Source organism: Manis javanica, chromosome 11, assembly GCF_040802235.1.
Source record: "Manis javanica isolate MJ-LG chromosome 11, MJ_LKY, whole genome shotgun sequence".
Lineage (NCBI taxonomy): Eukaryota > Metazoa > Chordata > Mammalia > Pholidota > Manidae > Manis > Manis javanica.
The window spans coordinates 29,496,314-29,511,772 of record NC_133166.1 but is presented as its reverse complement, the minus strand read 5'-3'; the positions used below and the strand labels follow the sequence as shown (position 1 = coordinate 29,511,772).

The following is a 15,459-nucleotide window of genomic DNA, read 5'->3' as shown; positions in this document are numbered from 1 at the left end:
ATAATCCTAGACTAGGTGGTGGGATTGGTTTAGGTGTATTCAATTTAAAGAGAGGAGGCAGTGTGGAAGATTGTTGTTCACATAGCACAGCTTTGGAGACAAAGAGCAGTAAGTTTAAGGAAAATTAGGCTCTCAGCCCTCAATGTTGTACCTTTTTCAAATTTTCACCCTAAACTTTTATTTCTGATTTGTATTATGGTATAGTTATTGCCTTATAGGCATCTTTGAATGAGTTGTTATCATGTTATTTTCATTCAAGACATTTTGTGAGTGTCTGGTCAATAATTTTTCAATGTATAACTTATCAGAGATGATTTTTATGTTTTGAAATAAGGGAGATTGAAAAAGCTGTGAAGTTGCCTTCTCTTGTGATTTTTAAAGAATTTCAGGTAAATTCTGATATATTTGCTATACAGTTTGTCATATAGACTTGCCTAGATCCAGATTAAATGTTTTTTTATTGTATCTTTTAGCCTAATGAGCCAATGAGTCATATAGGGCTTAGAATTTGAAAAAAAAAAAGGTAAATTATCTTATACACCATAAATATCATGGTCATGGTGTACGTTAAAGAGTTGTCAGATTATCTAAATTAGGGCTCTGACTTTGTCAACAAGCATATTATATCTTAAAGTTAATTTTTAAAATTCTTTTTGGTTCTAAGCCCTCAAGAACCTCAAAGGTAGAGAGGAAAACATCTCAACAACAATGGGGTCGGGACGACTTTACAGAAGGAAAAGTTCCTCACATAAGGGTGGAAAACGGAGCTGCTATTCAGGTATATGGAAAACAAACCGACGCTACTAGGAACTTTTGGGTTTCTTTTAAGACAATGGTAAATGACAAAAATGATATAAAATTAGGTCTCTAAGGAAAGAAAATAAAAAAGGTTATTTACCATTTTCAAGTGTGTCAAAAGTTTTTACTAAGGATAGTTAAGACTAATTATTTCTTCTGTTCATTGAGGACCAAATGGACTTAATTGAAGTGGAGGTGGATAAAATGAGAACACTGTGGGTGGTCTTCAGGTCTTGCCTGTTGCTGAGGGCAATCGTGGAGTCTTTGTGTAGATGGTTTGGCTGTTTACTTCCTTGATGATTGGTGGTGAGGCCAGAATTTCCCTCATGGATCCTTCCATTTCTTTCAGCCTGTAATTGAATAGATACCAATATTATTCTTCCCAGGATTCTATTTATTATACAAATATGAATTAAATATTATTACCATTTTAGAAATTAAAATGTGTTCCTTTAACATCAGATTAAAGGAACCCCAAATAGAACAACTACAAGAAGAAAACTGCATTAATGTTAAATAACTTCAAAAATTGTTTTAAGAGTTTATTTGGCAATTTACTTGCAGTGATCAGAAAAACTTCCTGAAAAATTCTGACTTGAAAAGTTAAAATTTTCCCCTTTAAATAAAAGTCCTGTATTTTTAAAAATCCACAAATTTACTGGGTTTTAAATTTAGCCACAGAGCATTTATAAAAGCAAAATGTGTTCCTTGTGAAATATTAGGGAAATAGAAAAATGAAGAAAATAAAAATCAAGAGGCAGATATAACCATTTTTAACATATATTACCTTTACCTCATTTTTTCTATGCATGTATAAGTCATCCTATTTTTTTCTTTTCAGTTTCTTTCTTTTAAGTTATGAAATATTTCAAATATACAATACACACATTTTTTTATTGAAGTGTCATTGATATACCACCTTATATTGGTTTCAAACATACAACACAGTGGTTCAATAGTTACCCATATTGTTCAATCCTTACCTCCTCCCCAAGTGCAGTTACTATCTATCAATGTAGAAAGAGGTTACAAAATCATTGACTATATCCACACTGTACTACCGTCCCCATGACCAACTTATATTGTGATTATTGTGATTGCAAATTATTGTGCCCCTTTATCCCCCTCAGTCTTCCCCCTACACGCCCCAACCCCCTCCCCCTTGGTAACCACTAGTCACTTCTCCATGTCTATGAGTCTACTGCTGTTTTGTTCCTTCTGTTTTCTTTTTTTTTTTATTTTCTACAAGTAAGTGAAATCATACAGTATTTGTCTTTCTCTGCCTGGCTTATTTCACTGAGCATAATGCCCTCTAGATCCATCCATGTTATTGCAAGTGGCAGAATTTCTTTTCCTTTTATGGCTGAATAATAGTTCATTGCAATATACACGTATTTTGAAGAAATAAAAGTTCTTATATTTTTATAGTATATATACAGCTGGTATAGTTGACGTTTCTCTTCCCCCATTAAAGACCAGCTCATTTGGAAGATTTTAAACATTCGATAAGAGTATAAAAAAGGAAGCTAGAATCATCTAAAACTCTTAATATTCCAGACATCAATGTAAGCACCCCCACATACACACATTTTTGTCATGGAATCATATCATATTTGGTTTCACACTCTATACCATATCTTAGACTTCTTCTAAGTCAATAAAAATAGATCTCCACTACCACTTTAATAGCATCGTCTTAAGATTGTTACAAATAAGAAGTCATTTTCTCCTTATATTCACAACTATATAATTATGTCATAGCAGTTAATTAAGGAAAAAGATTAGTTTATTAACTAGTTGGGCAATTGAGCTATTCCTCTACCCATTCTTCACTTAAAAAATTCTATTTTAATAGTATTAAAATACTGCACCCAAGTTGTGGTTCTATATGTTTAGAGAAAAAATGAGAGTTTTGTTTTTAAAGGACAAGAAAAATTGGGGGAATGGTCATGGAGTTGAGATTGTTTTATGGGGAAAAAAGGGTAAATTACCATTTAAATTGAGCTTTAGCTCATTTTACATAGTATATTTTTAGGAGTTGTATATAAATATAATAAAATCATTTTAGCTTTCTGACTTTGATTCTTACTACTAAGTGGTAGTGGGAAGAGAGAGGAGCCAAAGTAATTATAAGTCATTGGAGAGTATCTTGGGGACAATCACCTGGGCAGGATGTGCTGGGCTTACGTTTAGGAGTCGCCATTCACAACATTCAAGACCATAAATCTGCAGCTTTTCCTCCAGGTTTCAACTCTACATATCCAGCCTGTCACATCTCTTAAATGTATATATGTATATACAGAAGGTTCCTTGCTGGCTGGCTTGGTGATTGGATTTTTTGATTCATTCCTTTATTTATCAGTTCACTCAGTTCACTCATTCATTCCGTATTTGCACTGTATTCCTTTGGAATGCCTTCCTTTATCTTTGAATATAGACAAAAAATTCTCGACTATTTTTTGCGTTGTGTTGTTCCTTCACTTGCCAATTTCAGAAGCCCCCTCTCTCATAATGCTTTCCTTTATTCTCCCAGTATTTTAGCTCTGGTCTCTGGCCCCAATGTCATTTTGTATCTTTTTTTTAACTTAAGACTTTATGACTTTAGTAATAACTTTGTCGCTTAAGGAGATTTCAAATTCTGAGAAAATAGGAATTATGTTTTAATCATCTTTGTAGCCCCCAAAACATATATCACAAAAAATAAGGCAAGTCTAACATGTTGAAGCTGAATATTTCCTTTCTTCTCTTCCTTCTTTCCTTTTCTTCCCTCCCCCACTCCCTTCCTTCCTTCCCTCCTTCCTTTCCTTTTCCCCATGCACTAAACACGAATATTTTGCCTACAAAGTTTCAGGGAAGGCTTTTTAAGGAATACAAAAGAAACTGCTTCTTAAGGAGCTTCTAGACCATCTGGGAAGCAAAACATGAGACAAAATGTTTGTAAGCAAGAGAGTAATAACAGCATTTGAGGATCAAAATACATGCTGAAGGAAGTCAAAGGAACAATCACCATGGCCTCAGAGTTAGTCACCTTCTTAACGGAGGAGGTAATAATTACATAGGCATTGAATTTTCTTTTACAAAAGTAGGAAAGAAGGTAAGCAGTAGAAAATATGAAGACTGGCAGCTAGATTACCTGTTGTATGGTGAAGGTGAAAGTGATTACACACACACACACGCATGCACGCACGCATTTCTAGGGAAGACTTTGGCTGGCTGACCTGACAGAGGGTCACCTGATGGCATTACTCAGCTGTTCTCTCATGTTTGATGGATCCACAAACTCTACTAATTAACTCTTGCTAATGTTCTGAGCTGATTTGGATCAGCAGGATGGACTCCCCCCAACCAAATTCACAAGATGAAAGTGTAAGTAAGGTATCTGTTTACTTGACAGTGTGAGCCAGAATGCTGGTGTGGGCAACACCGGTGCATTCCATCTTCATAAGTAAAGTTAAATAATAAGCAATGACTCTTGGTCTGGATAGTTTCATGATGAATGGCTTTTATTTTCTTCCCAGTGCTGATTTATATTCAAACTTCTGTCTTACTGCTTTTTCTAAAACAAAAGGAATAAAAACAGAAATTTCTATTTTTTATAGAATCAGATGAAGAAGAAATGTTACTTGGTAAACAAGAAAGCAGTTGTTCAGCGGTTAATATGTGTTGATTTTATAGTATAGTTCTCAGAGTTCTGGGATAACTTTTTAAGTGAATATATTTTGCACACACACACATATATGTATGTATGTATTCATATTCCATTCCTCCTTTTTCATTAATGTTGTAGTTTATAAGAGGTTCATTTTTATATTTTGAAATTTGCCACATTTATCCATTATGATTTTTATAGTTTTCCTCTATGGGACATTTAATGAAATTCATCAAACTTATTTTTGGCTAATTAAGGTGTATTTAATAATAATGAAGCAAATACGTGGTGTCTTCTTTTTGATTTTACCCTGGAGCAGAATCTCTCTTCCCTTGGGTGGTTATGTTAGTATTATGGGTTCATTCCTGATGCCTGATGAATGGCAGAGAGAGACAAAGGAACTCTTATTTTTATCCAGAAAATCTATGTCTTTGGAAGAATATTGGGACAAGGGAGCTTTGGAATGGTCATCGAAGCTACAAACAAGGAAACAGAAACTAAGTGGGCAATTAAAAAAGTGAACAAAGACAAGGTAAGGCCCATTAGCAGCATCAGACTGCAGGCACAGTGGGTCGGGTAACACAGCTGACCTGAGAGCCACGATGATGTGGATATTTCTTTAGTCTCCTGGGAAGGAACCAGTTCTTGAACCCAAGTAGACAGGTGCTATCTGAAGAAAGCAAGTGAAAGGATTAAACTAACTTAACCAATATAACCAAATATACATATAATTTACAGAGTGAGTTGAAATTATAAAAATGTAATTTATGAGTGGGCTGATTATTAGTATGTGTAGATGTAGGCCTGAGAGCTAGAGATGTCTTCGCTAGAGCTAAGTCCTGGCACTCTCTCCCCATGTGGTTCTGATAGACATTTCTTCTTTCCCTTCCTTTCTTTTGATTCCCCATTTCTCCCTTGTTAGCTAATTCTCTGGTTATTCATTACCTGTTTTTTCAGTTTAGCCACTTTTACCCCAACTGTCTACTGTACTGTGTACTTGTATCCACTGTATTCCTTAGCAGATTTTTCCTGGAGGGAAGAACGGGGCTTTTCTTTAAGAGAGAGTCTGTGTCCTCAGACTTTACACCTGATCATTTTGTCAACTTTAAAAAAATTTCTGTGCCTGGAAAAAAACAAAAGACAACATAATCGTGTTTTTTCCTTGGATTTGTGGTGATAGATATTACATTTACAAAATGAAACTGATTTTCTGTATTCTGTAAAACAAACTCTAGTAAATTACATACCATTTCTACCTAAAGTATAATACAGTAACACATAAACCCCTTGGTGATAGGAGATCCAGAACCTTAATAGAAACCTTCAGAATTCTAGAACCATGGTACTACATTTCCTTTGCCCCTTTGGTGTCAGGTAGGGTTAGTTAGGGTTTAGATTTTAGGGTTATCTAGTCAGGATACCTGCTTGCAACTTTAGGAATTCATAATCTTGCACATACATATTGATGCTGAGAGTATACAAACACCAAGATAATAACAATTATAAAGTCAGTGTATAATTTGGACAATATATTACTGCATTATGAACAGGTCAAGCCATTTGAAGAGAGAGATAAGAAGAAAACTGAGATGGATATTAGAAATTGTGGTTACTTCCTATATCCTTACCATATTCCATAAGAGGAGGAATTCACTCCTTAGTCACTATTTTTCTTGAGCCTCTTGGGTAAACTTAAAATGTGGCTCTCATCTTGCATAGGTGGGGCATAGGAGGTGCAAAGTTTTCAATTCATGTCCCAAGATGCTAATGGTTGAAGGGTAAAGGTAATTGGTAGCAGGAATGACCCTGGATAAAAGTTTAACTAGGTAGTTTGCCTTGTGATTAATCCCTTTCCAATCCTTAAAAGAACTATTATGTACTCTCCTAATCTTGGGGATGGAGGAGGGCGGGGAGAGATGGAGGGATAATACTTTTCAGGAATATTTTTATATGGATGAGGACATTGCTTATCTTCAAATAAGAATGGTAATTTAGATGTCAATTAGGGTAATGATTGGGGTGGTGGTAGTAGTGGTTAGGGTGGATAAAGCCCTTCCAGAAGGTCTTAGGTGGCACTGTAGAAAATCAATTACTTAACCTGGATTGAAGGCCTGGTGCTCCCTGGGGTGTTCCCGCCTTTACCTTTTGCTGTCAGGTATTGTAACGGTTACACATGAGGAGATAAAGTGGGACTTAAGTTGGTCTGAAGACTAAGTCAATTGATTGATCTCTCTCTTCATTTTTGAGGCTGGAGGAAAGTGATGTATAATGCTATATAAGGGCTAAGTATAGAATCTGACCACCTATTGTTTCTTTTGATATATATAAATACAATAAAAAAGTGATAACAAAGCAAAAGAAAAACATTTTTTTCTTCCCCAATTAATGTCCCTGGAAAGTAGGTTTTGTTTTTATTATGCTAACATCAAATGATTCACATGATTTTGAAGGAGATACCAAAAAGCATATTAAAAGTTAGAATAATTTTGTGACAGGACAGAGACCATGTTGTAGGTACTTTATAGAAATAGTCAAAGAAACAGATGTGGTTTGAGGCCAAATTATATGTACTAAAACTGAACTGAGGAAAGAAGAGGCATAATTTAATCTTATCATGGAAATACTTCTTGTTATCATTTGAAAACAAACTTCTCAAGAAAATGTGGGAGAAAGGATAAAAATAACTGACTTTTATATTGAGGCATGTAGTAGTGACACTCATACGTGAACTCTTGTGTTTCCTCATTTTAAAGGCTGGAAGCTCTGCTGTGAAGTTACTTGAACGGGAGGTGAACATCCTAAAAAGTGTGAAACATGAACACATCATACATCTGGAACAAGTTTTTGAGACACCTAAGGTAAGGCTTGATCAGGTGCTGCATCTGCAAAGTTATTATTACAAAATGAACATCATTCCCTTCTGCAGTAACCCCTGTAGGGCACATTTGCTCATGTCCTTGGCATGAGTCTGTCACGGGAGATTGATGAGAGCATTCTGGAAGACTTTTATTATTGATTGTATAATTAGATGTCTAATGATTAGATTGATGTCTTTGGTGATATTTCTGGGTGGCATATTGAAAACAAATGTTTAAAAATTGAAACAACTTCATGCACAGCCCAGTAGTGATAGAAATTTCCTTAGAGGTGGCTTTCCTTTTGTTGGTCCTTGGTTTTTCTCTATTAGAGTCTCTTCAAATATTGTCATATTTTGCAAGATTACCTTTATAATAAAATTGGCATGGGAATATTTGGCACTATGTAGAAGATATTTTGTCATTGGTGTTGTACCAACATGTTTGGTCTTTCTTCTTCCCTGGATATTATCATTTGTCTCTTTAAATGGCTCTAATTTTCATTCAGCATTGTTCTGAACCCTGTGTTACTTGTCATTTCTGCCTCCATTTTGTTTAGTGTCTGTGGGCTTGGGTGTTTCTCTGCTTGGAGTCAGTATAATATAGTGTATAATAATATACAGTATAATATATAATACAGAAATTTAACATAGGTACTCTAATATAGGCATGTGGTCTTTGGGTTTAGATTGCCTGTGCATTTGAATCCTGGTTTCACCACTTAGCTATAAGACCAGTGCAAGTTATTCAACCTCTCTATAACTCAGTTTTCTCACCTGTAAAATGGGTTTAACAATAGTATCAACCTCAGGTAGTTGAAGGATTAAATGGGAAACTGGGTATAAAGCATCTGACTCATTAAATGTTACTTATAGTTCATTGTTCCCTTTGCAGTCTCTAGGGCAGTAATAGCAAATTTGGGTTATGCAATTTATTCCTGGTTCATCAGGAATGCTTACTAACTATTAAAGACCACAATTATCCTTTAGGGGAGCAGGGAATGGCAGTGATACCAAAAATCTTTTCTATTCTTTTCATTCCTAAAGTTGTGATTTCTTTTATCCCCATATCTTCTTAGAATAGTTTTTCTCCTTATCATTAGTCTTAAGCAATTTTGTTATGTTGTGCCTTGGTATAGTTTTCTTCATGTTTCTTGTGCTTGGGGTTTATAGAACCTCTTAGATCTATGATTTTTTTGGTTTTCATCAAATTTAGGAAAATTTTGGCCATTATTTCTTCAAATATTTTTTTCTGCCATCTCCCACTTTGAGACTCCAAGTACACATGTTAGGTTGGTTGCTATTGTCTGCAGCTTACTGATGCTCTATTCATTTTTTCAGTCCTTTTCCTCTCCTTGTTTCATTTAGCATAGTTTCCATTGCGATGTCTTCAGATTCAATAATCTCCTTTTCTGTGCTGTCGGATGTGCTCTTTATCCCTTCCATTGGAAGTTTGGTTTGGTTCTTTTCTATCTTCCATGTTTCTATGTAACATACTCAATACTTCTTCATTCTTAAATATAGGAATAATAACTTGTAATGTCTTCTTCTAATCTTGTGTCATTTTGAGGCCAGTTTCGATTGATTTTTTCCTTCATTATGGATCATATTTTCCTGCATCTTTATATGCCTTGTTAATTTTTTATTGGATGCTGGATATTTTTGCATTCTTACAACTATTCTTGAGCTATTCTACGACATAGTTAAGTTACTTGGAGACAGTTTGATAGTTTTGAAGCTTACCTTAAGCCTTGTTAGGTGGCACCCAAGCAGCCTTTGGTCTAGGGCTAATTTTTTCTCACTAGTGAGGTAAGACCCTTCTGAGTACTCTACCTGACGCCCTCTGAATTATGAGATTTTCCACTCTGGCTAATGGGAATAGAACTCTTCCTGGCCATGTGTAAGCTCCAGCAATTGTTCCCTCTGCTCCTTCTGCATGGTTCTTTTCCAGCTTTGGGTACTTTGTCATACGCATGCTCTGAATTATACTCCGCTGAAAACTTGAGGGGGCCCCTCTGCAAAATCTGGAGCTTTCTCTGTGTACAGCATTTTTCTCTTTTGTACTCTGGCCTGTGAACCTTACTTGTCTTGAACTTCCTGGACTCCTAGATCTCTCTCTCTTCAGTTCATGGAGACTGCTGGGTTCTGCTTGGATATAAAAACTTTCAAAGATACTAACTTTGATCAACTTACATATTTGAAATTGACATCAATTTCTATTGTAAGCCCTGATAATGTAACTTTCCCTTCCAAATAGCTCACTTACCAGTTTATGTGTCAGTGAGCCATACCAGTGTTACCAGTGGGAAAAATATGGCCTAATTCAGAAGCTTATTTATGTATTAAGCTTTGCAGAACTCTTTAGTTACTTCTGAAATTCTCAAGGATCCTGAGCTTTAGCAAACCAAAATTTTGAGTGTAGGAAGAAAGAGTGTTAACCTTTTCTTCTTATTTTCATGCTTGCTGATTGAACACAAATTGCATTGTAGTGGTTACAGAATAGAATCAGACCCCCAAATCTTAAAAATGGTAACAAAAATCTAGCAGCACAGAACAGAACAGAGATGTGGATGGAGGGTGATCTGTAACTGAATAGCAATAGGTATGAAAAAGACTTGCATTTGCCTGACTGAATCTTTTTGGCTCAGTAGATGACTTGACTGTTGAAATACCTAAAGCAATGTTAATGTACATTAAGAGAAACAACAAATATGGAAGAGGCTTTCATCCATGGCTTTTTACTACTCACACCCAATTAGTGACTAAATGCCACTGTTTCTTCCTCCTAAGTATTTTTCACGCCCTTTTTTTCCTTCCCTTTCTTGTCTCCATTCTGTGTCTCACATCTATCCTCTACAGAGGTCAGCGTACTACACCATAATACACGATTTTCTTTGTCCTATAAACTAACTTTTTTATACATTGAAATGGTTGGAAAAATTTGTAAAGAGTAATATTTTATGACATGTGGAAAGTATATAAAACTAAAACTTCAAAGTCTATAATAAAGTTTTGTTGCATTGTTTATGGCTTCTCTTATGCTATAACAGCTGATGAGTAGTTGTAAGAGATTGTATGGCCCACAAAGCTGAAAAAATATTTACTATCTGGCTCTGGCCTTTACAGTAAAAATTTGCTGAGCCCTGTTCTACATTCCTGTTAGAGTGGTTCATTTAGAAATGCAAAATTGAGCTCTTCGTCAGCAGAAGCAGAGGTGTAGATGCTGTGGATGCCTCCCGGTTGGCTGCCCAGCGAGAGCCTGGAACAGAGATCAGATTCCAGCTATCATAGGAGCAGTAACATCTTCCTCCTCTCAGTCCCCAGGCATGTCTTTCCTCCAGGATACAAGTTTCTTCACCATAGGAATGTGGTCCATTGGTGTGGGGGCTCTTGGGGCTGCTGCCTTAGCACTGCTCCTGGCCAACACAGACGTGTTTCTGTCCAAGACCCAGAAAGCAACGCTGGAGTATCTGGAGGATATAGACCTGAAAACTCTGGAGAAGGAACCAAGGACTTTCAAAGCAAAGGAGCTCTGGGAAAAGAGTGGGGCTGTGATTATGGCTGTGTGGAGGCCAGGCTGTTTCCTATGTCGAGAGGAGGCTGAGGACCTGTCCTCCCTGAAGCCCAAGTTGGATGAGCTGGGTGTCCCCCTCTATGCAGTGGTGAAGGAGCAGATTAGGACTGAAGTGGAGGACTTCCAGCCTTATTTCAAAGAAGAAATCTTCCTGGATGAAAAGAAAAAGTTCTATGGTCTCCAAAGGCGGAGGATGATGTTTCTGGGATTTGTCCGTCTGGGTGTCTGGTACAACTTCTTCCAGGCCTGGAATGGAGGCATCTCTGGAACCTGGAAGGCGAAGGCTTCATCCTTGGGGGAGTTTTTATGGTGGGATCAGGAAAGGAGGGCATTCTTCTTGAGCACCAAGAAAAAGAATTTGGAGACAAAGCAAAGCCAATTTCTGTTCTGGAAGTTGCTAGGAAGATCAAAGTACAGACTTCAGCCTCAGAGAAAAAATGATTGTGTGAAACTGCCCAGCTCAGAGATAACCAGGGGCACATACATCTATGTTCACAGGATGTGTTATGTTTCCACTCATGTCCCTAAGGAGTTAGAAGACCACTTACACCATAATCTCAGTATAGATCATCTGTCTAAGCCCAATAAGGCAAAACAGGTCCCAAACAAGACTGATAAAGATGGGAGAAACTAGTGAGGGTTGTTTCAGCTAAAACCTGGAAAATCTAAGGCTTAAAGTTGATTGCTATACCTCATTACAAACATATATATAAGGTTTTTGAGCACTCGTACTTGAAATGAGTTTTATTTTCATGTCTTCAAAAATCTAAGGAAAGTTGATGATTGACTTGAAGATTGAGATTTTTTTGTGAGCATTTAGTAATGTAGATAACTGCTGAATCATTATGTTGTACATATGAAACCTATATAATACTGTGTATCAACTCTACCTCAATTTAAAAAATTTTGTTTAAATATTTAAAAAAAAAGAAATGCAAAATTGATGATAGCACACACCTTTCCTCCAGCTGCAGACACCAGCTCATTTAAAAACCTTCGGTGGTGCCTTACTACATATAGCAAAAATCCAAACTCTTTTGTAAGACTTTTTACAACCTGGAACCAACCTGTTCTATCTAGCCCCATCCCTCACTGTTCTATTTTTCTCTGCCCTAGCAAACTCCCAGTGCTATTAAATATACTGAGATATTCGTTATCCTCTTAATAGCCAGTGCTGTTTCAAACCTTGGAGTCTTTGCTGATACCATGTATTATGCCTGTTCTTTTTTTTAAAATTTTATTTTGGTATCATTAATCTACAATTACATGAAGGATATTATGCCTGTTCTTGTCCACATTCTCTACCCACAAATCCTCGTCAGTCACCCAGATCTACCTTTAATATTGCCTCTTCAGTGAACATTGTTTAGGCAGAGGCTCCCTTCATCAGTAACCTCATGGTATTTTGAACAATCCTCTTCTATTGTGATTAGAACTATACTGTGAGCTCCTTGAGGGTAAAGACTGTGTCTTAGGTTCACTCTTGGTGGTGTACATTATGTGGATTTTGACAAACGTATAATGATATATATTCACCATTATTGTATCATACCCAATAGTTACACTACTTTAAAATTAACATTTAAAAATTGCTCTAAGTACTCTCTGGAACAAAAGAAACTTTGTTCCAGAGAGGTAAAGTGACTTGGTCAGGTGTGAAAGAGCTAATGCTGGAACCCATAGGTTCAATCAGCAGATATTTGCTGAGCACCTATTGCAAGTTTACAAGTTCACAAGTTACCAGTTTACATGAAACTTGAAAAAATTATTCTGTGAAGGGCCTTGTCCCTCTAGTATCCTGTCCTGCACCCTATATTATACATGACAGATAATAAATTTTTGAATGAACAGAATAATGATTAAGATTGTGGTATTTCTACTGTATATGTGCAATATATAACATTTTAAAGATCCCCAACTATATAATTTGCACTCTCTCTCCTTCTCTTTTTTAAATACATGTCAGAAAATGTACCTTGTAATGGAGCTTTGTGAGGATGGAGAACTCAAAGAAATTCTGGATAGGAAAGAGCATTTCTCAGAGAATGAGACAAGGTGGATCATTCAAAGTCTCGCATCAGCTATAGCCTATCTTCACAATAAGGGTAAGAGGAGGATCCTCCAGCTCATTAACTCCATCAAGGCAGATATTTGTGTTTAAGGGTAATTTTGTTTAAAAGTAATTGTGCTCAAGATTCAAAGTAACAGAAATAATGCCTACTAATATAGAAGATCTTACTTAAAATTTTTTTTAAACTGTTTCTTTTTAAACTTTAGAAGTTTATTTTAACTCAAAACAAGGCAGGTATACAATTAGGTTGAACATGTATAAGGATGATGTTATGAACACTTCTATTTAACAGTCTGAAAAGCAGCTAATATCAAATCAAAAGTAGGTCAATAACAAGTGAAATTTTAAAAAATATATATTAATACTGTTAAAAATATATATCATAGTCTTTTATTTGTCGTTTGGTTTTTTTTAGACTTAATTTATAGAGTAGTTTTAGGTTCACAGCAAAATTGCACAGAAATTACAGAGATTTCCCATAAACCCTGGCCCATGCCAGCACAGCCTCCCTGTTATCAATATCTCCCACCAGATGGTACATTTGTGACAACTGATGAAGCTACACTGACACACCATTATCACCCAAAGTCTATAGTTTATGTTAGGTTTCTGTTAGGGTTCACTCTTGGTGTCCACTATGTAGATTTTGACAAATGCATAATGACATGTGTTTACCATTATAATATTATACCCAATAGTTTCACTACTTCAAAATCAACATTTAAAAATTATTCTAATTGCTTTACTATTCTTTGGTGTTAGAGCTGCTGCTTTCCCTCATGTTCTTTTTCCTTCAAAGTTAGTTTGGCTTACATGTGACTTTAGAATCTTCTCATTTTACAGATGAGAAAAACTTTGTTCCCGAGAGGTGAAGTGCCCTGGTTAGGGGTAGCGGAGCTAGTTCTGGAGTCCAGGGGTTCATTCAGCAGATGCTCTTGAGCACCTGCTGCCTCCTGGTGGGTCCCCGAGTTACAGAGACTAACAGATGAGGCCCCTGCCCTCAAGAGATTCAGGCTGGTGGGAGAATGAGAATAGACAACAAATTGTAATTCAACCCGATGACTTCTCAAATGGAGAACCACAGAAAGTGCAATTAGCATAGGAGTATAAGTGCCTCATTTGATTTGGAAAGCCAGGAAAGGATTCACAGAGAAAGCAAAACTTGAACTGAGAAATAAGACAAAATCAGACCAAAAAAAAGGGAGGGCTTCCCAGGCAGAGGGAAACAATTTTTACAAGGGTGGGAAACCAAAGGCTTAATATTGTGCTAATTTCAATTCTCCCACATTGAGCTATATATTCAATATAATTCCAAACAAAACCTTAACAGGATTTTTCATGGAATTTGATAAAATTATTCTGAAGAGGGTGAGAATGGTGAAGAAAACAATGAAAAGGAACAATAGGGGAAGCAGGGAGACTTGCCCTGCCAATGATCAAAACATATTATAAAGATACATTAATTAAAGCTGTGTGGTATTTATGTAGGAAGAGACAAGCAGAGCACTAGAAACAATAAAAATTCCCCAAACAGGCTGAGAATTGTGTAAGGCCAGTCAGTGGTTAGATGTCATGGCCAGTCCCAGAACTCATTCAACTACGTTTGTCTAGCAATTATATATACATATAACTTTTTAAGTCTAAAGAAATGATTGCTATGGATTTGAACTAAATCAGTTATTTGCAAAGAAGTGTTTGGTACATGATTATTTTCATGTACATAAAAATCCTACCTGAGGTCTGACATGTTCAACTGGAGACTTTGTGTCTCAAGGGTTCTTGTTTTGTATTTGCTTGTTTAAAGAGTAGGAAAGTATGTGCTGATGTAGAAAAATACACTGAAATAAGTGCGGTTTGTATACTTACAGCCAAGTTGCAGTATGTTAAATGTTTATATCGACAATGACATGTGCATAGAAATAAAGAAGTATTCCTCTATTCGAAGACCTAAGGATATGGGATAGTTTATTGGGGTTGTAACTACAGTTGTCTCCTTCCTTCTGGAAATGCCTAACCTTGGGCGGGATATCCTCTTCCACACTCATGAGGCCAATCATCATGAATGAAGAACAGCCCAGTTGGGGCAGCAGAGGCCTGGGGAGAGACAAAGGAGTGAAATAAAACAGCTCCTGAAGGTTAGAAATGTAGAGAAGAGGGATCTGAGTAGAAGGAAATGGAACAGGGAAGGATTATGCTTGGCTTTCCTCACATTTTTCAACAGTGAACATTAATTTGCCAAATACATATACATTTGTTCTATTTGTTGCCTCTTCATTTTTCCATTCTTCATTTTATTTGATTTGTCATTTGTTTTCTTGGTAGATATAGTACATAGAGATCTAAAACTGGAAAACATAATGGTTAAGAGCAGCTTTATTGATGCTAACAATGAAATGAACTTAAACATAAAGGTAAGATATTAGAAATGGTGGTATATACTTGCCTATAAGCAGTTTGATAGCAAAATGGTGAAGTACGTCCCCCTTAGATACATTTTGGAGGCTATGGAGCAG

The 15,459-nt window shown here is 36.3% G+C and overlaps 1 protein-coding gene and 1 pseudogene across 15 annotated transcripts in view; both read left to right on the top strand.

Annotated features, from left to right (window-relative positions):
- Positions 1–15,459, top strand: part of STK33 (serine/threonine kinase 33) — a 197,635-nt gene that overhangs the window by 106,226 nt on the left and 75,950 nt on the right. For 10 of the 15 annotated variants that reach the window (XM_073216126.1, XM_073216124.1, XM_073216128.1 and 7 more), the window contains 5 exons: positions 665–778; positions 4,866–4,979; positions 7,201–7,305; positions 12,842–12,980; positions 15,269–15,357. In XM_073216126.1, the coding sequence (XP_073072227.1) occupies positions 665–778; positions 4,866–4,979; positions 7,201–7,305; positions 12,842–12,980; positions 15,269–15,357 (561 nt within the window). The remainder of the gene's footprint in view (positions 1–664; positions 779–4,865; positions 4,980–7,200; positions 7,306–12,841; positions 12,981–15,268; positions 15,358–15,459) is intronic. The other 5 variants (XM_073216138.1, XM_073216130.1, XM_073216137.1 and 2 more) reach the window with 3 other exon arrangements.
- LOC108388064 (peroxiredoxin-like 2A pseudogene) lies at positions 10,613–11,342 on the top strand (annotated as a pseudogene).